This window comes from Callorhinus ursinus, unplaced genomic scaffold (genome assembly GCF_003265705.2).
Source record: "Callorhinus ursinus isolate GAN/ISIS: 27379988/994484 unplaced genomic scaffold, GSC_fseal_2.0 scaffold33, whole genome shotgun sequence".
NCBI classification, from domain to species: Eukaryota; Metazoa; Chordata; class Mammalia; order Carnivora; family Otariidae; genus Callorhinus; species Callorhinus ursinus.
The window spans coordinates 4,600,337-4,626,229 of NW_027397095.1; the positions used below are offsets into that span (position 1 = coordinate 4,600,337).

General features: G+C 49.2%; 1 protein-coding gene across 7 annotated transcripts in view; it reads right to left on the reverse strand.

The window, feature by feature from the left end:
- The window catches only part of BCORL1 (BCL6 corepressor like 1), a 63,610-nt gene that overhangs the window by 33,488 nt on the left and 4,229 nt on the right, over window positions 1-25,893 (reverse strand). For 4 of the 7 annotated variants that reach the window (XM_073879156.1, XM_025852553.2, XM_025852554.2 and 1 more), the window contains 3 exons: window positions 10,403-10,534; window positions 5,703-5,793; window positions 2,192-5,467 (listed from right to left, as the gene is read on the reverse strand). In XM_073879156.1, the coding sequence (XP_073735257.1) occupies window positions 2,192-5,467; window positions 5,703-5,793; window positions 10,403-10,488 (3,453 nt within the window). In that variant the 5' untranslated portion in view covers window positions 10,489-10,534. Of the gene's footprint in view, window positions 1-2,191; window positions 5,468-5,702; window positions 5,794-10,402; window positions 10,535-25,574; window positions 25,596-25,701; window positions 25,757-25,893 lie in introns of those variants that run through there. The other 3 variants (XM_025852555.2, XM_073879154.1, XM_073879155.1) reach the window with 3 other exon arrangements.

Here is a 25,893-nt window from a genome sequence, read left to right on the forward strand (position 1 = left end):
AGCTGTGTAACTTTGGGTAACTTGCCCATTCAGTGTGTTTCCTTCATCTTCTTATCTGTAAATTGGGTATAGCATTCACCTCATAGGGTTATTGTACGGATTAAGTTAGATGACATCTGTAGAAAGCACTTGGCATATAGTATATATGCTATGTGTGTGTGTGTCTCCTTGTGTATAGCATACAGTACATGTAACAACATGAACTATTATTCTTATTACCACCCAGGACAAATCACAGTTACTTGAGCAAATGCTATATATATATGCTCTACTATGTCATGACCTGTGTTCTTACTTGGCATGTCTCTGCCATACAGAGGTGGCTGTGAGATCATTGAGAAAACCCACTCAAACTCTATCCCTCGGGTTCTTAATTTGGAGCCCAAAGGCGGGCTTTGTGGAGGGGGTGGGCCCATGAACTCCTTGAAATTACTGGCAAAATTCTGAGGTCATGTTTCTGTGGACAGGGTCTTACAGTTTCCCAAAATGCTCTACGGTCCAAAAAAGACTAAGAGCCTCCACCACAAACCCAAATTCATTATACTCTGGCTAGAAATCTGTTCATTAGTGTATATCAACATTCAAATTGAAAATGAAAAATCTTTTTTTTAAAAGATTTTATTTATTTTTTGACAGAGAGAGACAGCGAGAGAGGGAACACAAGCAGGGGGTGAGGGAGAGGGAGAAGCAGGCTTCCTGTGGAGCAGGGAGCCCAAAGCAGGGCTCGATCCCAGGACCCTGGGATCATGACCTGAACCGAAGGCAGACGCCTAACAACTGAGCCACCCAGGCGCCCGAAAATGAAAAATCTTAAAAAAAAAAAAAAAAAAAGAGCATGGCTGCATTCTAATAAAACTTTACAAAAAAATAAAATATTGCAACCAGCAGCCAGAAAAAAAATGGGGCGGCTGGGTGGTTCAGTCGGTTAAGCATCTGTCTTCGGCTCAGGTCATGATCTCGGCCCTGAGATGGGGCTCTCTGCTCGGCAGGGCTCTCTGCTCGGCAGGGAGTCTGCTTCTCCTTCCTTGCTCTCCCTCACCCCCCTCTCTCTCAAATAAAGAAATACAATCTTTTTCTAAATTTTTTAAAAGATTTTATTTATTTATTTGACAGAGAGAGAGAGAGCACAAGCGGGGCGCGGGGAGAGGGAGAAGCAGGCTCCCCACTAAGCAGGGAGCTTGATGCTGGGCTCAATCCCAGGACCCTGGGATCATGACCTGAGTAGCAGGCAGACTCCTGACCGACTGAGCCACCCAGGTGCCCCTAAATAAGTACAATCTTTTAAAAAAAACATTCAATTTGAAGGCTTCTTAACATAACTTCAAATTGCTCCCTATTTTTAAAAAGTTTTCGATTTACTTAAGTAATCTCTACATCCAACGCAGGGCTCGAACTCATAACCCCGAGATGAAGAGTCACATGCTCTTCTGACTGAGCCCGTCAGGTGCCCCTAAATTGCTCCACATTTTTGAGAAGACCTATCTTCAACTGCTTCAAGAATCTCCTTGGATCACCAGTGGCTTCTGGATCCCCTCTGGAACACCACTGGATTCAAGTTGAATCCTCTTGGCCCACCTTTTTGCCTAGATCCCTGCCACCGTTAAGAACCCAGACCCAGATGCCCACCTGCCTTGCACACCAAATTCCCAGTGGGCCTAAACACAAAGCTGCCACCCCAAGCACTTGGACGGATAGGAAACTGGCGGATGAGCCCAAAAGCCAAATTGGCTTCGGCCCCACAAAACTCCAAGCATATCCTGAGCAGGCTCCCCCAGTGGTGCAGAGAACGACCCTGTTGAGAATCCCAAGATCTCAAGGCCAGCAGTCATCTCAGAAAAGGAAAAGGAAGAATGGTTATGTGGGGAAGGGCCTGTTATTAATTGATTTCCCTCGTCAATCTCTTCTTCCGCTCTCCAACCTCATCTGGGACAATGGCTTCCCTGGCCTCAGGGACCAAATCATTTCCCACATCCTACAAAATACAAGCCAGCCCCTCCTCGTGCTAAAACACCATATATGGACAATGGGACTTAGAAAGGGGACAGCAGGTCATTATTCACTTTACACAAGCCTTCCAAGGAGTTCAGTTCACAGAGCTACTCAAGAACACAGCCGCGGGAGGCTGACATCTGCAGGATAAAGCAGACCTCCGGTGTGCGGGCTCTGCCCTGGACCTCAGCCCCGCACTCACCTTGGGTCCGTGGGAACTCCGAGCTGTGACCTTGGCTTGTGGTTGCTGCTCCTCACCATCCTTCTCTTTGCTGTACTTCATCTTCTTGGGTGGCAGAGATTCGGTCACCCCATCGGTCACCACCGAGTCTGGCTGCCACTTGTTCTTGCAAGCAAAGACACCTACGCTTTCCTGTTTCACTCGGGCCTGCCCGGCCTTATTCCGAACTTCAGCTTGGCCCCTCTGGGGAGCTGCTGGGAGGCCATCGGCCCGGAAGCAGGTGGCTAAGTTGAAGACCACATCACCATCCACCTTCTCCATTTTTACCCGCCCCAGGTCCACCTGGCTTCCAAGCTGTGAAAGCTCTGTGCTGGAGCCCCTCTTGCTGCTCGGGACCACATCCAAGATGAGTTCCTTGGGGCGGTTGTCATGAGGTAGCAAAGGCAGCTCGGGCATCTTGTGCAGGTTCTGGGGGGTGGCCAGGACCAGCTCATGGGACATGTAGGTGGCCAGCACTTGGTTTTTAGGCTTCGTGTCTCCTGCCAGCTTCAGGCCACAAGCCCCCTGGGGACCTTCTATCTTCGGAGTGCTGTCGGGGCAGAGGTGGCTCTCTGATTCCTCAGACCCCTGATTCACTTTTATGTCCCCACTGCTAGGCTGGACAGACAGCGCCAAGGTCCCTGTCTGAGGGCTGAGAGTCAGGAGGACAGGGTTGACTTGTTCTTCATAAGGCTTGGCAGCAATCCGGCAACTTTTGTTCTTTGTGCCAGTGTCCTGCTCTGGAGCAAAGGGGGCCCCAGGCCGTGGCTGCCCCTCGGGAAGTCCATGCACAGCTTCACTGGGGCCAAGAGACGGCACACCAGAAAACTCAGAAACAACGCTGGTGGGCCTGATGGGCACCCCCTGACTGGGGGTCAGCTGCCCGGCACTGGAAATGCCAATGGAAAGCAGAGACGCTTGGTGGTATGGTGACCAGCCAACAGGCAGGACCTGGGTGCTGGTGGGTTTCCCATTGACTGAACACCGTGGGTAAATATTTGCCGGCCCCGTGGGCTTCCAGAGAGAGAGCTCCTTGGTTTGGCACCCCGGCAGCCCAGGGGCAATGCGGGCTGGGGTGTAACGTTTGACTGTGCTTGGCTGTCCCTCAGTCCCAGCCTGGCTGCCCTTCTTGCCACAGGGGGCACCGGTGCCCTTAGGCTCTCCTTGATCGATGATGGAGATGGGCTCCTGCTTGGGGAGATGGCGGGGGTCTCGGTTGATGCCCAGGTTAGGGTCTTTGTTCAGCAGCAGGGATGCAGGCACTGGGTTGGCCACTCCCACATAGGTGCCAGGAATGGTGCTGATCAGCGCAGTTGAGTTCTTCACCCAGGTGCTCGGGTCTCCATTCCTCACGATCTCGGGAAAGATGACGAAGGGCGAGGAAGTGGAGCCCAGGCATGAGGTGACATTGCTACCAGCAGCCTGGGTTGTGCGCTGAGACCTAGACAAGACCGTGGAGAGGAGGGCCTTGCTGCTGGTGTGCACAGGGGTCAACACGGGCATGGGGGGCGTCTTGCGTTGGTTCGGCAATGGAAGCTTCTGGCGGTTGGACTTGGAGGAGAGGTCGAGGGGCATCTCGCTGCACTCAGGTGGAGAGGCCATCTCTCGCTCCAGCTGTGGAGGAGACTTGAGGGGAGAGAAGGTGACGGAAGTCCCTTCTGTTTGCTGCTCGCCACCACCTGGCACCTTGGCAGGGTGCGGTGGGGCCGAGCTCACGCTGGGGGCTGGCAGCAAAGGCTGTGGGGTTGGAAGCACCTTGGCAGAAGCAGTAGAGAGGGAAGTATCTGCCAAAGGCCCGGGGACCCCATCGGGCGCAGGCTGGGTGCTGGTGCTGCCGGATGGGGACGCACAGGGAAGTCTGTTCACCTCCAGAGAGACCAGCTTGGAATCTGAAGTCAGAGGCCGGGCCACAGAAAACGCGTATGGGTAAGACCGGAGCTCTGGGGAGGCCAGCACACCAGGGAGACACCTGTCCTGAAGGTAGGAAGGCAGGACAGGCAGTGTAAGAGTGGAGGAGACCCCCAAGGTGGTTGGCAGTGTGGCCACACTGAGCGGCTGCCCACAGCTCGGAGGTGGGATATATACCAGCGGCTGGCTTGGGGTCAGTACTGTCCCTGGCTGAAAGGACAGGGGGACTTTTTGCATAGCTGGTGCCTGAGCTGCAGGAAAACATACTCGACTCAGACTGAAGGAGGCTGGCATGGGCGCAGAGGTGGGAATGGCAGCTGGTGCGGCCGCCGGCATGGGCGTGGGGGCTGGAGTGAAGATCGGGGCCGGGGTGGGAGCGGGCACCGGTGTAGGAGCAAAGGCAGGGATGAGGGTGGGGGTGGAGGGCGGGCCGGAGGACGGAGTTGGGGTGGGCATCGGCACTGACGGAGGGTTGGGAGCCGCTGGAGGCGTGGACGCCGGCATGGGAGCCAGAACTGGTGTGGGGACAGGCGCGAGGACTAGGGTTGGAGCTGAAGGGGGCACGGGAGCCTGGATCAGAGCCAAGGGAGGAGCTGAAACTGGGACTGAGAGGGGGGGGGGGGCTGGAGCCGACAGGGGAACGGGCCCCGAGGGGGCAGCCGAAGCTGGCACGGGCACCAGGACTGAGGCCGAAACTGAAAGGGGGTTCGAATCAGAGATGAGCGTGGGCACCGATGGTGGTGCCGGGGCTAGAGCCGGGACTGGAGCTAAGGGAGGGGAAGGGGCCGGAACGGAAGTGGCAACCTGGACGGGAACTAGCCCAGAGTGGGGCACCGGGGTGGGGACGGAGAGGGGAACCTGGAACGGATCCGGAACAGACGGGGGGACGGCAGCCGAACTGGGAGCAGGGGGGCAGATGGGTGCTGGCAGCGGACTGAAGTTAGTGGTCACCAGAGGCAGGGTTCCCTCCACAGGGACTCCAGTTCCCAGAGTGGCCAGAATGAAAGTATTCTTCTCCCCCACGCCATGCCGAGAGTCCAGAGCCTTCACCCCTGCTGCTGAGCAGTCCACCTGCTTGCTCATTTGGGTGCTGAGGGGAGCCCAGGAGCAGTCAGCCGTGCTGTCGCCGGCCTCGGCGGCGCCGTCAGCAGCGGAAAGCGCGAGGCCGTCCCCGGCGCCACTCAGCGGCACCAGCAGGCCCTCGGCCTCGGCCACATTCCCAGCATAGTCCATTTGTGGCTGGGGGTCGTCAGGCTTGTCTTCTGACTTGTGCCCAAGTTTTTCCGCTGTCCTGCCATCTGGGTCTGCCCCCCGGGCATTGCTGCCGCTTCCAACTGCCGTGAGCTCCACCTGCAACGACAGAGCAGCGTGCCCATCTTAGCTAGCTCTCTGCGGCCGGGGCACGCGTCCTGAGGCCCGGGGCGGCAGCGGCGGGCCCGCTTTGCGACTCGCCCAATTTCTGTCTCACATACAGCAACTCCTGGGAAATACCCCGTTCCTTCCTGCCCCCCTTCTTGGGATGGCAGACTGGGCACATCAGCTCCGCCCTTTGCCGGGTGACATGTGGCGCCACATGGCCCCTTACCTTGGAAAAACTGCTGCTGACACAAAACTCCTGAGATCCAAAGCGCTGGCAGTCACCTGTCGTGGACTCCTCATCAGAAAGAGGTGCTCTTCTAGCATGGGAGACACAACCAGAGAAGGGCCATGAGGCCTAGTCTTTGGGCCACCACTACCTTCGGCAGAACGCCTCCTGCCTGCCCTGGTTCCCATAAAACCACCTCCCTTGGTGGCTTGGAGGAAATCACAAGGAATTGCGGGGGGACAGGTCACAAGCCGGAGCCTCCAAGCCCAGCTTTGCAAATTCCTGCAAAGGAGCCCAGTCTGACTAGACTCCCCTCCTTGGGTTGTGTATCCTGTTCTCTGGGGCTCTCATCAGGAACGTGGAGGATGGCCCAGCACTTTCGCTTTGTCCCGAGCTTACCTATCAAGGTGACCATCCAGGAGGTACTGGGCATTGCCAAAAGGCAGAAGATCTCAAAACGCACGCAAACCAGTTTTCTCGTAAGTGCAATCTTATTTTAAGTCTATAAGGGAAGCTGGCTGCAGGTATCATAAGGGTAATCCTTTTCTAAAACAAATAGCCACCTCCATTGTGTGTCATGTTCTAAATCTGAATCATCACCTATTCACCTGATGGGGTTGCCTAGAGCAGATACACATTTATTAGCGTATATAATGATACTGATTCGAGGCCACCAGGTCACTGAGTGCTGAGGGGCATTTTCAAGGGCACGACTTCTTTCCCTCCAGGGTACCTCTTCCCCTATCCTAAAGTACCACCGAGCTCCAGGCAGCACCTGCCCTCCTGCCTGCATCCCATGCCCTGCCAGCCCCCCACACTCCCCTTGTTCTCTCAGCACCGCCACGTTCACTCCCATCCCAAAGGGAGGCCTTCAAGGCCACGGACCCCAAATTCAAGTTGGTATATTGCAAAGGGAAGGGCTCAAGGCCAGAGAGCTGGGTCTCAAAGGAGGAAAACCTAACTGAACCCCAACCTGCTCCAAAAGTCTTCTCCAGGTTTTCAGGAAGACCCTTAGGGGGGAACAAAGACTAGGAGGGTGAAGCTGAGGAGAGGACAAACACCCACTAGAAGTTCAGTTTTTTGGGTACAGCAAAAACCCACCACTGTCTGCCCAAGGGAGGACGCCACTGGGGCAAGAGCCCAGGTGAGTGGCTGAGTGGAAGGTCTGGGTAGAAGAATAAAGCTCCAGCAGAAGCCCTGTGTTGCAGCTCTGAGGGGGAGAAGCAGAGAAATGCTCTGTGCACCTCGGGGGAAGTGGACCACCTCGGAGTCTGCTCCTCTTCCTCGCCCGCGGCTCGACAGCAGCCCGAGAAGGAGCTAGCGCCTGCCTCACCAGCCACCCTAGCCTAGGACAGTCTGGGAGCCTGCAGCCCACCCCCACAAAAATGGGGAGGGTCCTGCTAACTCCCACCCTCTCACTGGAACAGGGCACCACTGATGGACTCCAAAATTGTACCTGGGCCAAGAGAAGCAAAATAGACAAGGGAGATCACCGCAGGCCTCTCCCTCCCATTCCAGGGCTCCAGGAGGGACCAACTAGGGGAGGGGGTTGGAGATCTGTTCCCTTTAAAAGGCAGCTAGGCTGGCAGAAGTGGGAGGGTTCTACCACTGGCAAGGACTGCTGGTGACAAACAGAGATGACTGTAAGGACAGGCAAGGGCTGGAGAGGCAGTCAGGGGTCTCGAGGAACAGGAGGAAGGGGGGCCCTGAGGGAAAGGGAAAACATACTTGGACATCCGCTCCTGGGAGACGGGAAAAGCCAGCCCTACACCCAGCCTTGGGCTGGGGAGAAGCATGTTCCAATGAGACCGGCCAGCGAGGGCTTTGGGAGGAGGGCAGTGGCAAGGGGAACGAGGGGCACCGCCCCCGCCTACACCAACCCCACCTGAGGGGCTGCAGGGGAAAGATGTTAGCTATTTCCGTTCTTTCCTCTCCTGACCACATGGAGGGGAGCAAGCTGCCCTTGCTGGGCTCCCACCCCACATAAAATCACCTTGAACTGAACGCAGAAAGCCTGCCACCTGCCTCCAAGGCAGACCCACAGAGCCCACGGCCCAGGGACTCTGCGGGTGGCAGCGGCAATGGAAGCAGCAGTCCCGGCTACCCCAGCCATGCCCAGGCCCGAGTGCCAGCCCCCGAGGCTCTGGGAAAACATCGTATGGCCACGTTTCAAATTCTCTGAGGAGAGGGGTGTGCAAAGCTAAGCAAACATTAAATTGCTCCATGGAGAGAGGAGCCTGGGACAGGAATAGCTTGCAGGGGAGGGGTGCACAAAGAGAAGTGGGTCAACCAGGCAAGGTTAGGAGGGTGCAGGCGGCAGGGAGGAGGGAGCAGGGGTCAAAGCAGGCTTCAATCAGGACTGAAAATCAATCCCACCACTTCTTCCCAGCAGAGATGACCCTGGGCTGTTGCGCTTCAGGCTTTGTTGAACTTAAAGCAGAAATGGCGATAACCTTTCAGGGTTGTTTTCCTAATTATGAAGGGCTAGCACCACTGTCAAACCAGAGCTTTTTCAGTGCCTACTGGGCCCTGACCACACCACACACATCAGGCTCCTTATATTCCAGCCCCTGCAGACTTTCCCTGCCTGAGCCCCACCGCACCCCAAGACCACCTTCATTCCAGCCAGGGTCTTCCCCAAACATACTGTGTGGGACATGCCAACCCTCACCTCAAACTCCTACTCATCCCTCAAGCCACCAGCTCAGATGTCACTGCCTCTGGAAAGCCTTCCCTTATTCCCCCAGGAAGTCTACCGTTTTTGCATCTAGACTCCCACAGGGCCTGTGCGTGCCACTCTATAGCACTCACCATCAGCGTCCCATGACTGTTGGTTTGCTCTTGCTGGATTTAGTAAATGTTGGTTGAATGAAGGAATGAATGGATACAAGAAAGGAAGCAAGCAAGCGAGAAAACAGAGAAAGTTAGCCAGAGGTGTGACTACAGTCAGCCACCTGGGGCCCGCAGAAAGCCCCTGTCCCTGCAACTGCATCGGTCCTCAACTGCATCTAATGACGTCGGGCAGGTTTCTCAAACAGTTTTAAGAGTTAACCCCCATGTGCAGCTTTACACCCGAAATGTCTAAGTTCTACAAGTTGTAAAGGGCTGAGGAAGATGGTTTTTAAATAAGGTGAGATCACATTTCAGAAAGCAGCTCTAGCATGGCCTAGACTAGAGGAAAGCGACAATAAAGGGTAGATGAGATCAGAAGTGACAATGCTTAAAAGGTCATCTTAACCACTAGGCATATTTGGTAATTTAACATCCCAAGAAAGGTCCATAAAGAGGGAAAGGCGGGTTTGGGGCTCACTTCCTGTTTCTTTCTCAGCAGGGAATAAGAATGGACAATGAACCAAGGCAGCTTGTGCACTGATTTGTTAAAGGCTCTAGTCCAGATCTCTGCACCCAAGGCTCAACTGCCTATAACGAGTTGCCAAGTTACGGGTGAATGCTTACGCAAATCAATACTACCACCCTGCCTTTCCCCAGTCCCCCTCTTGGTCATTACCTAAGGCCTACTTCACATGCAAAGGAAAATATCTTTCTTATGCAAATCTGAGAGGAATTCTGTCTTATTTTCCTTAGTCCTGACTTTTATATTCTAAAATCAAATTCCTTTTAAGTCCGTCCCTAACTTGTTCCTCAGTATAGAGAACATTAAACTATTAGGCACTAATGGCTTTAGAAAAAAAAAAAAAAAGGTCTCTTCTCCTAACCCGAACCTCAGACAAGTACACACTTCTGTTAAGGGCAGAAGGAAAAAGAAGATACCCACAAAGACACACATTCTCCCACATGCACACACAGCTACGCACACACTTCCGAGATTCACCCAAGGAAAACACCGGATTTGAATCCCGGGCAAAGCTGTAACGTTCCATGTTCTAGGGGACTGATCTGATGCATTGGAATTTGAATAGTCGATGGACTGAAACAACAGCTGAACACCAGAAAGCATGCCTTTTCTAAAAACGAAAGAGGCACTGCAACCATCACACATAGCTCTTTCTTTGGCCAAAGGTCATGAGAGTCAAAAATATAAAATCTGAAGGCCATTTTGGGTGTCCTTCCTACGGGGCATGATCAGTAAATGGCAGAGCTTGGTCAACCAAATATTTTGGTGAACAGAACATTTTAAACACACACGGATTAGGCAGGCATCACCAACTCTCAGTTCCGTATGACAACTACATTAAGCAGTTGGCTCTTCCTGAGATACTTCATAAGGATCGCACTGCGAATCGTCATTAGCCTCGTGAGGCAGGAAAGCGCTGATCACCAGAATACCCACTAACAGTTCCCAGTATACAGCTGAATAATAAAACTGCCTTTCTTCCAGGCTTAGATCAAGGACCAAAAATATCTTGTGCGTATCCTTGAGCACCGAACATGGATGCAGCAAATAAAAATTGCAATCGCCTGAGCTTCCCCTTACTCCACAGTCTGACAGTTCTTAATGAGTAGACAAATGTTAGTTGGCAAAAGGTCATCTGCTGGCCTCCTCACCTTCATCTGAACAGGGACAGCATGGCAGGGCAGGCCACTCATACGGCCCCAGCTCCATCCCATCCCAGGAAAATTGGAAACAACCGAAGCCTCTTCCCCCGGGGTCCCTCCCAGGGCCCTGCCGCAGCTGCCCCTCTGGTGAGTAGGGACCGCTCACTGGGAGCCAGCAACAGCCACGTTCCCAGCCTCCTCACCTCTCCTCGTTGATGCCACACATGCGAATCCGGTCAGAACTGGTCCAGTTGTGCACGCCGCTGTAGAGCGGGGCTGTCGAGATCATGACAGCCGCTCACCACCAGATAGGACCTGCTGTGGCCGCGCTCCCCCTGAGGAAAAAGAACGCCAAAAAATCAAAACTCCTAACAGGGACAGCTGCTTGAGCCACCTTTAACAGGGAAACATTTAAATAAAGGCGATTATAGTACCAAAATGGTAAAGCGGTCTCTCCCACAAGCCAGCCTGCTATGGAAAATTAAGGCCCAAATGGGGATGAGGGCACCAGCTTTCCAGGAATCCATAGGTTTCAGGATAGAGACGAGGATGCTGTTAATCACCTAGAGTGATTTTTAAATCATCTTAAAGACAGATATGCTTGAGTGTTCGAGGAAATTCAATCTATTCCAGACAAACGAGATGACAGTATATTTTTCCACACACATTTAGCCTAACCAACTACAATTAGAGGGTTGTTCCCATATATGAACAATGCGTTGAAAGACTACTGGGGATCTTTTTCTCGTCAACTCTCTAATCCATGGGTACTGAAGTATTTGAGTGACATACCAATTTAAGTTCTCCAGAGGAAGCACATGCTTTCTTTAAAAGCCCTTCAAAAATATTCTATTCTGATTTCGACTGGGGAAGTTATATAGATAGATATAACACACACATTTAAGCTGGTTTAAATCTCCCTCAAAATCAGATGCAATACTCTTTGTACTCTGACCACAAACAAGCAAACAAACAAAAAACAATGTTCCATCACAAACCACACATTTCTGTCCTTGTCCCTTTCTATCAGACTTGTCATCCCCATGACCTACCACCCCCTTCAGCAGCTAATGTCCAGCTGTCGCTGTTGACAACCACTGCACAGCCAATTCTAGAGAAAATGAGGCATCAAGAAAAAGCGGTTTACCCCAATGAGCTTGTCTTGAGACCCTTAAAGTCCCGAGTTAGCTAAAAGTCTTCTTCATCGGAGCTCAACTGAACAGAACCCACAGTGATCAGAATTTTCTGCTGTTCTTCACTTTCCCAAGAAGTAAATCAGTACAATATAGTTACATCAGGGGTTTGTTTCACTTATTCTTTATATAATCTTTAGAGATTGTCCATATTCAGCACAAGAGCACTTGCTCATCCAACAAATATTTATTGAGCTCCCGCTATGTACCAGCACAGTCCCAGGTACTGGGGATTCAACGACTACCAAAAAAGACCCCAAATCCCTGCCTTCATGGAACTTATATTCTCATGGGATGAGACGGACAATACACATGTTAAATGACTCCTGTTATAGGATGTTAGAAGGTGGTATAACACAGGCTAAGGGGCACGGCGATGGTCGGCGGCGGGGGGGGGGGAGGCACGCAGAACAGGCTACAGTTTTGAAAGGGGGTAACCGGCATAGGCCTTGCTGAGAAGGAGACATTTAAACGTCCCGAAGGAAGCCAAGGGGTGAGCCTTGTGTGTGGGGGGGGGGGAGAGCATTCCCGGCAGAACGAACAATCTATGCAAAGGTCCTAGGGCAGGAGGCTGCAAGCTAAGATCCAGAAAGAGCCAGGAGGCCAGGTGGCTGGTGCAAAGTCCCCAAGCACGGGAGGGAGGTGGCACCAGGACAGCAGAGCTACAGCCCCACAGCCCCCCCCCCCCCCCCCCCCTGGCCCCCCCCCCTCTCTCCGCAGCACAGGTTACTGCTGCCCTTGCCTTTCTTTGTACTTGCCCCTCTCTTGGCTTTCCTGACCCAGTGCCATCTTGCTTCTCCAAGGCTTTCTCTCCACCCACCCCGGAACCCCAGCCCCCTGGTCTTGCCTGCTCTCCCCTCACCTCTGCCAGCCCCGTCTCTCTCTTCCCCTTGCCTCTTTTCCTCCCTACCCCCATCTCTCTCTTTCCCTGTCCCCTTCCCTCGCAATTGCTCTTTCCTATTCCCCTCTACTCCTCCTCCTCACGTCCCTCTGCCCCCTATCATTCTCCCAGCTGTCTCTCTCTTCCCCTCTTCCTTGCTTCTCTCTCCCTCTCTCCCATCTCTCTTGGCACAGTCTGCGCTCCTCCACCTTCCTCCCCCTCCCCCCTCTCCTGCCTTCGTCCTTTCCCCCCTTTCTTCCCCCAGCCTCGGTTTCCCTCTGGCTCCCTTCATCTCTTCCTTCTCTTCCTCCTCCTTCCCTTCGTGTCCCCCTCCCCTCTAGTCTTTGTCCTCGCCTCAGCCGTCAGTCTCCCTCTCTTGTCTTTCTGTCTCCCTCTGTCTCTCTTGCCCTCCTGTCTCCTTCTGGCTCCCTAGCTCAGTCTGGCTCTCGTGGGCTCTCTCGGTGTGTGTGTGTGGGGGGGCATGTGAACCCCGCTCTTCCTTCTCTCCAGCTCCAGAGCTCCCCCAGCTACAACTCTCCCCTTCCCACACCAAAGACTCCCAAATCTGTATCTCTAGACCTGACCTCTCTCCTCAGACCCAGACCAGAATTTCCAGCTGCCAGCAACTCGCTGTTAATTGGATGTCCACCGATCCCCTCAAACTCAATGTGTCTCAAACCGAACTCATTATCTGTTCCCATAAACCTGCTCCCCACCCCCCACGCCCAGCGTGTTTCCTATCTTAGTTAATGGCACCACTATCCCCCCCCCCCACCTGGAAATTTCAGCGGTGTCGTCTTCAACTCCTTCTTTCCACCCCCCCAACATCGCTGCCCACAGCCAATCAGGAGTCCTTCTGCCCCTCTTGCCACCACCCTGATGCAGGCCCTCATCATCTCTCACCCAGAATATTACAATAGCCTCTTAACTGGTCCCTCTGCCTCCAATTTCTTGATTTTACAATCAATTCATCTTCTAAAGCACCAATTCGATCACATCGCCACCCCCCACCCCCCGCCACCAAAAGCTTTCAGTAGCTTTCCTGTCTTCAGAATCAAGCCCAAATTTCTTAGCACAGCATTCCGGGCCCTCCCTGACCCGGCCTCAAACCTCCTCTGGCCTCCTCTTTGGCCACATCCTGCTATTTCCTTGTGGCCTCTGCCATCCCAGCTCCTGACCCTTCCCTGAACAGATCATCCACTTTCAGGACTTTGCTGTTTCCTCACCCTGAAATGGCCTCTCCTGTGCCCCTCCTCCTCTCTCTGTCACCCCTCAAAGCCTGGCTTAAATGTCATCATGTCATCTCCCCAGCCCCTGATCAGTTAACTCTTCCGTCTCTGGCTCTCCTCAAATGTTTCATCCCTACCTCTCCCTACCTCTCCCACAGCACAGGTTCTTACTCTTCTCTGCAGTGTGGCTAGCTGGGGGTGTGGCATGTCCGTCTCCCCCACCAATCAAGCTACTTAAGGTGAGAAATACCGTCTTTTTGGTGTCTGGTTCCTCTGCGATGTCTTAGAGATAGTAAGTACTCAGTAAATGAGTGTTCTATGGAACTGAATCCTGGATGAGAAGTGAGGTGATGCCCCTGAGCGATTGCAAGAAGCCAAATCAACCCCCCCCCAGAAGTGCCCACCAGGCTGTTACGATAGAAAAGAAAGCACCACGCGCTGCCTTCGCAGCTGCCCATTCCAGCAGAGCTCATTGTCTCCGAGCTAGTTTGCACCGCTGTCAATTGCAGATAACTGATGGGTATGCAAACTCTGTCTTGTCCCATAGAGTTTGGATTGACTTCCCTCCCCACTGTGGAAAAAACCAGTTTTGCCTCCATTTGCAATTCAGTTCCTTTACTCCATATATATTTGTGCTTTTGGACTTTTTCTTTGAACCGGCTCTAACAGCTGTCTGGTTCCCTTGTTGATTAAAGAGTAAAATAAAATCTTTAACGCATGTTCATTTTTATATCTGTACAAGACTCATGATTTTACCTTTTTCTGAAAATTATCCTTAACATTACTAAAACAGTTATACGGGTTAACATATAATTTTAGAAAGATTTCAGCAAGGGGTAAGACAAATGGATTGACTGTCTGCTTCAAATCAGTTCACCAGGATCCCATCCCATCCCTGAACATCCTGGTCAATCAAGTTTTGACTTTCTCTTAGAATCTTGGAATATCCCAGTTCAAGAAACAACAGCTCAGGGGCACCTGGGTGGCTCAGCCGGTTAAGTGTCAGACTCTTGATCTTGGTTCGGGTCTTGATCTCACAGTCATGAGTTTGAGCCTACTTAAAACAAAACAAAACACAACACAACAACAGCTCAGCCTGTTGACCAATACACCAGGTACTTTTAAAACATCTTTTCTCCCTATGAAGCATGAAAAGAGTCAAGCAATGAAAGGGGTCATACTTGCATAAGATGAATTTTAACACAAAGTATAAATTTTAGTGTCTATCTGAATACTTGTAGGCAGCAGATATAAGTCAGTCACCATTGCTTTTACACTCTTGAGCTAATTTTTGTTCTATTTAGAGGGGATTAGTTGTTTGTAGGGCCTGGGACAGAAATCAGAGGCGGGGGGAATGAATCCTGGCATTTGAAAACAGAACATATAAAATATCACCACCTAGATAAAGGAGTTTTTAGAACCCCCCCAAAACCACAATAACAACAATAAAAAGAAAACCAAGTAAAAACCAAAATAATTACCAGACAATACCACACATTTTAGGACTACCTGGAGGCACCCTCATTTTCACAAGATCCTGAAGATAGAATATTTGCTTCACCTAGGCTTCCCACTCTTCTGTTAGGAATTTCTCAGGACAGCCCCTCTTCCTATGTAGAGCCCACTGCTGCTATTAACAGTAGCCTTTGCAGAGGAGGGAGGAGGCGAGGTAGATATCACAGACAAGAGGGCACTGAGCTAAGTGGTCTACACAGGAAGGCAAGACTGGTCCTCTTGAGCCAGAGAGTAAGCAAAGGGAACTTCCAAAGAGGCACTGATGGCGTCAATATCCACACAGGACGGGAGGAGTCAAGATGGCCAATGTACACCAAGGTCTCCCAAGCCAGAATCACCAAGGAGCTTGTTCAAGATACAGATTCCTAAGTCCCAGCCCTGGAGATTCTGGTCCAGGAGGCCTAGCGTTTCGTTTCATCACCATCATGTCCAATCAAATTAGCAACCACTCCACTGTGCACTCCTTCTCAGGAGAGGTGAGCAAAAAGGAAAAACTTTACAGACACACCACACTTGGTAGGTTCTGCTGGTGTGTACACTCGCGTGCCGACTTGCTTCTGCTCACAGAACCTGCACTCACGTATGGTGTGCTTTCTTAATCTCTCTCTTGCTCTCTCTAATGGGAACCATCACATCAAAGGCTAAAGGCAAAGGTCCTAAAAGGAACTTCGAAGAAACCTGGTAATCCCGAGTGACCCAAGAAGCACGGGCACAAGAATACGAAATACCTCAAAGGATTTTCCCAGATATCACAACCATGTAATTGTTAAGAAATGAACAGCTGCACGGCCCCAGAATCAAATGCTGGTCACTGCCCGGAAGGCAGTGGGACCACTGTGAGCTATCCCCACTTTGGGGGGAAAAACTCGAAAGACACATCCAACTCAGTGGGAACAAAGGAGCACATGCGTGATCAGCAAGGACTGAAAAAATAAAGAAATAAAACATTTCAATTTAGCAGGCACATGCACACACACTTAAGTAGACACTGACCAAGATCCAAGGGGCTGAATCCAGCGAGCAGACAGCAGAGAGCAGGCAGCCAGACATAATCAGCACACTACAAAACAGGGGAAGCCAAAAAGAAAATGGACTAACAGGAGAGCAATAACTTTAAAATGGTGAAAATAGCAGCTAAGCTGAGGGTGAGCAGATAGTAGAAGACAAACCATAATGAAGTAGAGATCTCTCCCCCAAAAAATCCAAAAGAAAAAAAAAACTGCTAGAAGACAAGGGCAGGTGTGAAAGGCATAAAAGAGAAGCCCACAGAATATAACAACCAAAAGAGAAAAAATGAAATAGGGGAACCTAAAATATTTCACCATCGTGGGCCAAACTGAAACACTGTGGGGAAGCACTGAACACAGACATTTTAGAAAAGTTTAGAGAGAATATGTTATCAAAAGGGGAAGAACATCAAATTATAATCCAAGTCAGGGTTAGGGGGAGCTGGTAATAGGGGATGGGCAGCACTAAAAGCTCAAAGGAGATTTTACCGATTATGGACAGGTTTGGTTTTGTTTTGAAATGTAGATGCCAAAACAAGCAGATTTCACAACAATTACAAGCAAAAGTATGGTCGTCGTGCATATGAGGAAGGGAGGACACGAAAGGAGATAATACAGCATCTATCTGACAAAATGTCTTTACCTTGGTAAAATGTTAACCTTGAACATGGCTGGCCAGGGTGTTTATCCAGTGAACGAGTTCCCCAGAATCACATAGCTTCCTCTGCGGCCAAAGACCCCCCATGTGCAGAACAATCGGCCCTGGCAACATATGGAACACAACTAGGCCCTTTAATAGTAGCATGAAACCTGCCCATTTATTCATGGTTGGACTCTTACCATCCAGCCAATAAATTAGAAATTCAAGATTAAGAAGGTCTCAGTTAAACTAAATCTGGTAGTACTCCCCCAGGCTTATTTTGGTTCATATTGTCTGGTGACCTGGAAGCAATTATGATTTAAAAAAAAAAAATGAAAGAGCCGGAAAATATTCTTCTTGAAGCCTGGCCCTGAGTCTGTCCTCAAGAGAATAGGCGTGGCCAGTAGACAGTTTAAGAAGGAGGGTTGGGTCAGCGATGACTAATGTGTAAAGAAAACCAACTTTGGGACCTATTGCTCCAACAGAAATCCAGAGCTCTGGGTAAAGCTCCCATAAGACAGAGACATTCACATTCAAACCTCACAGACTCAAAGGAGAGGCCAGCCCATTACCCCACTTTGGGAAAAGCAGCATCTAAGACACTCCCAAGGAGATCCAAGAGACCACTGACATTTAGATTCTGGGGCTGAAGGGAAGAGGCCAGGACTACCACCTAGTCACTGAAGTGCCTTTAGAGAGAGGTCAAGATGTCTCAAAATCAGTGTTGTCTTTTTTTTTTTAAAGATTTTATTTATTTATTTGACAGAGAGAGAGAAACACAGCGAGAAAGGGAACACAAGCAGGGGGAGTGGGAGAGGGAGAAGCAGGCTTCCTGCTGAGCAGGGAGCCCGATGTGGGGCTCAATCCCAGGACCCTGGGATCATGACCTGAATCAAAGCAGATGCTTAACCGACTGAGCCACCCAGGCGCCCCTCAAAATCAGTGTTTTCAATAGGAAAGTGTACATGTACCCAACAAGGATGACTCTACCTGGCTTTAGATATGGAACCCTGACCACAGACCTTACCCTCCCTGCCGCTCCGCCTTCTTCCATGTGGACTCAACCGGAGACTAACGTTCTTGTTTTCCCTACTTAATCATATATCCCAAACCTCACCTCCTAATGAGGAAGTTCTCCCAATGAAAATTGTCCTAATTTTATGATTTCCCATATAAAGGTATTCTAATATTCTCCACAGGCTTTCCCTCTAATATCTACATCCCCTCACCTTGCCCTACCATTAACCAAATATCATTCCCTGAAACTCAAGAGTCCCTATACATGCCCCAATCACTTTACTTTGCCCCCCTTCATGCAAACAATGTCCTCTATCACTACACACCACCACACACACACAAAATCAACTGGAAATAATCTGCTGGGCAACTGAAAGGAGGAAGGGGCCCTCTGCACTGTTCATCCCGGCCTTCTGCCTGACTAATCTACTGTAGCACTTTCTAGTTCCCCTGGGGTTTTTTTTTTCTACCCAAATATTTCTACTGGTTCTACCCCAAGGGATAAGTCTTATAGGAGTCATTGCATCCTCTTCCCAGATACATTTAATTCCTCTATTTCCCAGGAAGACTAAGTAGTTGCCCGCACATGGCTATAGTGTGGACACCTTCATAGACGCCTTGGTACCTCCATGTTTAAAAACCTGGCCTATAAACATTTATGAGACTGGATACAAAAGAATTTTAACTATCTGTTAAACACATGAGAGCTTACTCATTCAAATGAATGCAGTTACCTCCAAAGTCGTCACCTTGGGAGGCTAGCCGTTCATCTCAATGGAGTGGTCAAGGGCTTGCGATCTCCCTGGAGCTAGCTCTTCAGCGAATATTATCACCCCAACCCTCTCCAATCCAAACCATACCCTTTCTCAGTCTCCTCACTAGTGCTGGATCCCCACTCATTCAGAGAGAATTTGATGTTTAAAAACTGCCAAAATCCCTTCAGAGCCATCTAGTCACACAGCAGCAACACCCTCGAAGAGTGATATAATCTACTATCCACAGCCTAAACTGGGTGTGTGTGTCGGGGGTGGGGGGGATTTGGGCTTGCCAGCCATCTCAGGTACCTCATTATGTCCATTTACTATGTCACCTGCAAAATGGGAATAAATGAGTCCCTACTTAAAGTTGAGAATAGGAAGTGCCTGGCTGGCTCAGTCGGGAGAGTACGCAACTCTTGGTCTTGGGGTCATGAGTTCAAGCCCCATGCTGGGCACAGAGCTTACTTTAAAAAAAAAATAAAATAGGTGTTATGCACAGACAATGAATCATGGAACACTACATCAAAAACTAATGATGTAATGTATGGTGATTAACATAACAATAAAAAATTTTAAAGAAAAAAGTGCATAGGGGTACATTCTCAGTTAAACAATAAAAATAAATAAATAAATAAATAAATAAAATAGGGGCGCCTGGGTGGCTCAGTCGTTAAGCGTCTGCCTTCGGCTCAGGTCATGATCCCAGGGTCCTGGGGTCGAGCCCCGCACTGGGATCCCCACTCCGTGGGAAGCCTGCTTCTCCCTCTCCCACTCCCCCTGCTTGTGTTCCTTCTCTCTCGCTTTGTCTCTCTCTGTCAAATAAATAAATAAAATCTTTTAAAAAAATAAAAAATAAATTAATTAAAAATTAAAAAATAAAATAAAATTGAGAAGAGTACAAAAGCCCACAAAAGGAACAAAGGTAATCAATTCCAACAATGAAGGAGGCAAAAAGCAAAAGTTTTCATCTCTCACTCACATTTTCATACCACCAGTTCATTTAGCTTTTCTACCCACTGCCATACTTTTTTCCTATTATTCAAATACTACTTCCATCTCCTGCTGTAAGGAAGTAATTTTACCGCATTTAAGGAAAACACCTCATCACAGCTTTATGCTAGACCTAGGATCTAGCCACAAGATTTTATACAATTTCTAGACGGCACCGATATCCAGAAACCCCATGAAATTAATCAGTCCTTTTCAAAATGCAAAGCCACCTCAAAATGGCACGTTAAGTTACTAGGGTCATTTTTGGTTTTGTTTTTTAGCACTTCTCATTTCTCTTAGATCAAAACTAAGAGTTGGCTTTCCTCAGTCTTGGTCTTCAGCAGAACCATATGAATATTTGGTGTGTCTTTCACACTCCAAAGTTGGATCATTGCAATCTGAGACCTGAATCCCTTTTGTGATGCTTGTGTGTCTTCCATGCCATGGACTGTGGCAGTGGCCCTCGGGCGTCTCCATTTCAGTACACAGAATTCGTGATAAGGATTTTTTCATCTAAAGAGGATTCCTCCTCACCGAACTTTTACCTTTTTTTTTTTTTTAAAGTCTCCCGGACCTCTCACACAAATATTTGGAAAGGCCATTATCAGACTATTTTTTTCTACCTCTCTCCAGACCATGGGCTCAACTCATTTTGTATAAATTACTCATATATATAAATATATGCACACACATATATAGTACATATATACATATATGCTCACCATAGTGTATATATAATGTATAGTATATACATATGTGTGTGAACACACACACAGTTATTTCACAGAGTTTCAAACTCTCAGTACTGACCCAATCTCCTACCTGTCTATAGGTTCCCCAAGGCCAGCAAGAATATTGTCTACTTCTTTTAATAGCCACTCCCAATACTGTCTAGCATGATACAAAGCATATAATACGTGCTCAGTAAATATTTGCTAAACTACTGGGAAAAACTGAAATTCTCTCTAGGTCATATGGAAACCAAGAAACCCACGTAAAAAGCACTGGGTCTGTGGATGCCTTTTACTTCCCTTGCTCTCTCATAAACTTTCTCTTCTTTCTTTTCCTTGCTTCCACAACAAAGACAATCATAGAAATAAAATCAGGCCAGGGCAAAACAACAAAGTCAACCTCCAATTATCTGAGCGTGGTTTAGCCGCAGCTAATTTTTAAACCCAGCCAACTTATGGACAGCTTTCTGCCACTTACAGTAGATGTGTACTCAGGGAACAACTCATTTTAATGTCTGCCTAAGCAGAATATAAATAGGAAGGTGAATCTGCTGGGTAGGGGGCCAGGTAGAGAATAATAACACATTTCCAAGCCAAAAAGAAATTATTAATTTGTTAACTGATCTACTGTTTTAAATTGGCCTGCTATCACTCTCTCCCTATATTGGCATAGCTGATTGTTGGCATCAAAATCCACTCTGGCTGCAGAAAGGATCTCTATTTTATAGCCCATCTTTTTTTCAGTGTTCAGAAGTTTGGTTTGGTGATACCTGAGCTATTCGAAACATGTTTTCTCCAATCCAATTGCTGATGAACCTCCTTGTCATAGAGCCATACAAGACCCAGGCTCTATCTACCAGCCTTTGTAGAACTTCCAGATGTCAGAGACATCTGGAAAGCCCAACCAGTCGTAATTAAATACAGCAGCGCTTTTCAGAAAGCAATGGTTTTTTAAAATGTCACCCTAGCAAACTAGGCTTGGGTCATTTTTTAAGCATGGCCCAAAATGTCCCCTGAAGTTTCAACTGGATATACAGTCTTCAGTTCCTGCCCCAAAATACTGAGCAGTGTTACAGCACAGCTGTTAAAGAAGCTTAGCCACTTCCACCTCAAAGGTGGATGCAATAATGGAGTGATGAGCCAAGCTATTTCTTCCTACCACACTGTAAATGCTAAATATGTACTAATACAACAGGAATATGGAGAAAGAGCACAGAGAATCAAGATATACGGGGAGTGCTCAGGAGCCATTGATAGTTTTAATTCTGCCACCATATTTACCATAGCGTAATATAAAAGGTCACAGGACTCGATGGAATAAGCAAAACTAGATTATAACATAATAATAGATGTCATTTATTGGGCTCCTACTATGGACCTGGTCTGCCATGTAGATATCATCTGTGCAATCCTCATAGTCCTGTGAGACTGGGATTTTCATCTCCATTTTATAGATGAGAAAACTGAGGCTCAAGAGAGTTGAGTGATTTGCTTCCTGTCATGCAGCTAGGAAGTAGAAGAGCAAGGGCTCTAACTTAAGGCAGTATGTCTCCAAAGCCTTCCAGGTAATTCTGAGACATGCTGAAGTTTGAGAACCACTGCAAGATACTAACCTATACAAGGCACGGCCAAGTTAAACTGAGTAAAGCCTCATCATCACAAGACACCTAATCACCTCATGGATCCAGGTAGAGAGTGCACTGACTCATCCTGGGGATCGGAGTCACATACAATATACTTTTCTATAGTCTACAGAACTTGGAAAAATGAAAGTCTGCTTGTTTTCCTTGTCCCCGGACACGAACATTATAACAAAACTTGACTGTACCCTTAAATGGCACTAATACTAAGATTTCTAGGCATACCTTAGCAATGAGGTAACCAAATTTCGTTTCTTAGCTGACAATCGGTAAAGAACCCTGAAACACAAAGCTCTGCTGCCCCTCAGTACTCTCAATTCTTCACAGACGCTTAACTTAAGATCTTCTTAAAATCCAAATGAAGATGTATCCTGCCTCACATACTCTCAAAGAATAAATCTGAAAATTACCACATTTTACAAATAATAAATCATCGCTCTTCAAATTCATCACAACTCATTGACCAGGGAAAATATGACCTTGACATGCAGCCTGCAGCCACTTTTTAAACAATTATCCATTTTTAAATGTTTTATGGGGAAAGGGTGGCTTCGGCTTAAAAAAGAAAAAGAGCGAAACAGAACAGCATATTTGAATTATGGGGATAGAAGCAGAGTTAAATTTTACTCTTGACCAGAATTCAACTTCAGTTCACCAAAGAAAGTTTTCATCATGAAAGACTGCTTTCAAGTTATGAACAGTGGGAAAGGGTACGATTTAGAAAGAGAACAGTTTCTACATTACTTTAAGGATAACCATTCAAAAGCTGGCATTAAGAAAGCCTAGTTAATATGTGAGATTATGTAAAATACTGTACTAGTAGCATCCTAGCGGCTGAAAGGTAGATTACCTATTACCTCCCTCTTTGGCCATCCTGGCACTAAACCTTCTGGCAAGCATAGACTCATACCTAACTGGAACTCCAGCATTAAGAAATTTCCTTTCCTTCTGAAAACTCAAAGGTCTAGGGTCTTCCTCCCCCCCTTATGCAATCATCAGTTGCTTGTCCCCTTTTATCCCAACAATGCCCACTTTCCCCAGGGCTCTCTGTTCCACTCTAGTTAGTGTTCATTTTCCCACCCAACTTAACCATGAACTCCTCCTCTCTCGATCCCAGATGCTGGCTGATGCTGGAAAACAGCTCTCTACCCCACTGTGGCCATTCTATTCCATCTCAAATTGAGTTCAGCCTAGAATCAATGAACCAGTCCAGATGCCCAACCCCTGATTAGCGCCTCTCCTCCATGCCCCCATCCCACCCTCCAATTCTGGCCCAAGGCTCTAAGGCCACTGTTCTTTATCCTGTCTCAGTCTGGAATTTCCATAATTCACCTCCCTATATCTAGGATTCCTTCCACTTGCAGACTGGAAAAACTGGTGTATTCCCACTTTCAACTTCTTTTAAGGCCATTCTACTTAGGTTGCTGAATTCCTTCTCCCATCCAGAACGCTTATTTTAGCCTGAATTTTCTAACTAATGCTTAGACTTATAAGCCCTGGATCTCAGCTAACCTCTGCTGCCTGGGCCCTCCCAGGACAACAGCTATCAAAGGCAACTTTTTACCTTCCCTGAACATGTGAGTAAACATCTTCCTTTGGCTCCTTATTCCGCCCTCTTTCACATTCTGCATTTTTTTAGCCTATATACTATCTCTATATTCTCTACTTCCCTATGGGTAAATATATGTATATTCCTTCCTACATGCCAGTTTCTCTCCAATCCTATTTTTACCCAAGATCGTCCTCTCTCTCGCACCAACCGTAGTGATTCTAGCATGAAAGTGTAAAGAGCCTTCAACGTTCTTCAAATTTTACTTTGGAAAACCTAGCCTGGAAATTTCAGGGTTCCACTTTTTCTTTAGTTGGCCCTGACGTGAAACCAGTGATGATCACTTTTCTTCCCCCTACACTGCCTAAACAACCCTCTTCCTGACTTTTCTTTTTGCCTTCCTTCTTTCTAGTATTCAAGTCTTTCTCTCCCATAATTCTGTTCTCCTAAAAGAAGCCCCTCTCTGAAACCCGTAATCCAGACTCATCATGTGAGATTCTCTGCCACCTGTACTAAACATTTTTTTCCTATGGAGTGAACTACAGCATGAATAAAGCAAACAGACCCCTGGAGGAAACCCTTTTGCTTCCCAAAAGAAGTCTAGGCCACTGGGAGTCTATGCCTTACCAGCTCTGGGCAATCAAAACAGCCAGATCTCTGAGTTCCCTTGGTGCTGCCACCATTTCCTCTGGAACTCCCCTTCATTCTGCCCAATCCAGACTCCAACAGAAGAACTTGCCAGGGACTTAGCTTTCCTCTGCCCTATCCCAACAATTTGCTGTCTTTTCCTTATGGCCTATTCTAAAGAAACAGTCCTCCTTAACCCCTTCCTCCATCAATGACTCTCAGAGCCAGGACAGAAAGAACCTTACCCTTGCTGCATAGCTGGTAACAGGGTCAGCCCTCTGAAAGTCAAGTTGAGTAAGGCTCTGTGCCTGATGGCCTGTGCCTCTTGTCCTCACCATCTATCCCAAAGGCAGTTGCCTTATCAAAAGATGAGTCTGCCTAACAATAGCCACATGGCTTACTCAAAACGACTATGTCCCTCTTAAACTCTATCAACCTTCAGATTCTCTTGAGTCACCAAGTCCCCTGCTCCTCCTAGCTCCCCCAGTCCTTCTTACTAACTTTGCCTCTCCATCAAAATTTTACAGGTTCCTCCCCCAAACTTTTGCTTCGATTCTTGGGATTGGGTTATCCCATTTAATCCCCAGTGGAATCCTCCAAATTTCTTTCCTACGTACTGTCCTCTTCAGTACCACATGATGACATCGACATCCAATTTGAGTACCCCTAAACCCTGCTCCATCTCCCCCAAAATAAAGCTCCCTCTATCCCAACATTCAAGGACAGGTCAGGTAAACAGAGAACGAGATGACCTTTAAAGTCCCTTCCAACCTTGGGATTTTATTATAAACCTAATCTGCTTCTAACACCAAACGCGTCCCCCTGTTCATTTCCCCAACGTCTCAGCAGCGTGACTTTGAGAAATAGCCCTCTAAGTTGAAAGAGCCAGGCCAACCAGAGTAACACTAACCTACAACTGCACCCCCAGAAGTCTCACCAAAGATTTTTGCAATTGTACTCCACCTCTGTGCTACGGGGACGACCTCCAAACTGCCTTGAGTATTCAGCTGTCGCACGAAGTTAGCAGGCCCCCTTCCCACTCTCACGTAAAGAGCCCCTAAACCCTGGGCTACACGCATCCTCGCCAAGCGACGCCTGTCCTTACTGTCTACTCTAGGAGACAACAAGAATGAGTAAGTATCACCACATCGACAGCTTCCTACAGTCAACACTGAAAATTTCAAAACAATAAAACAAAAACATAGTGCTTGCACTGGGAGAGGGGGAAGGTGCGGGCGGAATAGAAGGGCACCTCCACTGGCCTGGGCTGTTGGCCTCCCGGGCTTGCAGCGTGTTTCCCTCTCGCCTTTCCCCTCGACCACATCTTTCCCTACAACAATCTCCCGCCCCTCCATAACACGAAATCCCCAGCCGAGGTGCGGTCGGCTCCTCCCAGCCCAACCCCGGACGTCCCTCCGGCCCAGCCTTCCCCTCGGCGGGACCCCGGCGAGGAGGGCCCCCTTCACCGTCCAATTCACCTCCCTGTCCCTTCCCGGGCCTCTGGGCGCCCCTGCAGGGCTCTGTCCCAAAGCAGAACCTCGAGGAGCCAAGCCCACGAGGCCCGTCGCGGGACCCACCCCCCCCTCCTTCTCCCAGCACCTCGTCCTCCATGCACCCGGCCCCCGGGGCTCTTCGTCGTCGTCGTCCGGGCTCGTACCGCCCCCCGTCGGGGGCTCCACCCCCCGCCTGCCCCCGCCCCCAGGACGGCCCCCTCCCCACCACGCACCGCCTGCGCCCTCTGCCCCGGCACGGGACTCCCTTTGGCCTCCGTTCCCCGCCCAGAAGCGGCGGCGGCGGCGGCAGCAACGGCTGCGGCGGCCCCAGCAGGAGCAGCAGCGGCGGCGGCGGCAGCGGCGGCGGCGGCAGCAGCGCCGCCCCGGCCCCGCCCCGCCGCCCGCCGGAGCCCCACGCCCCGCCC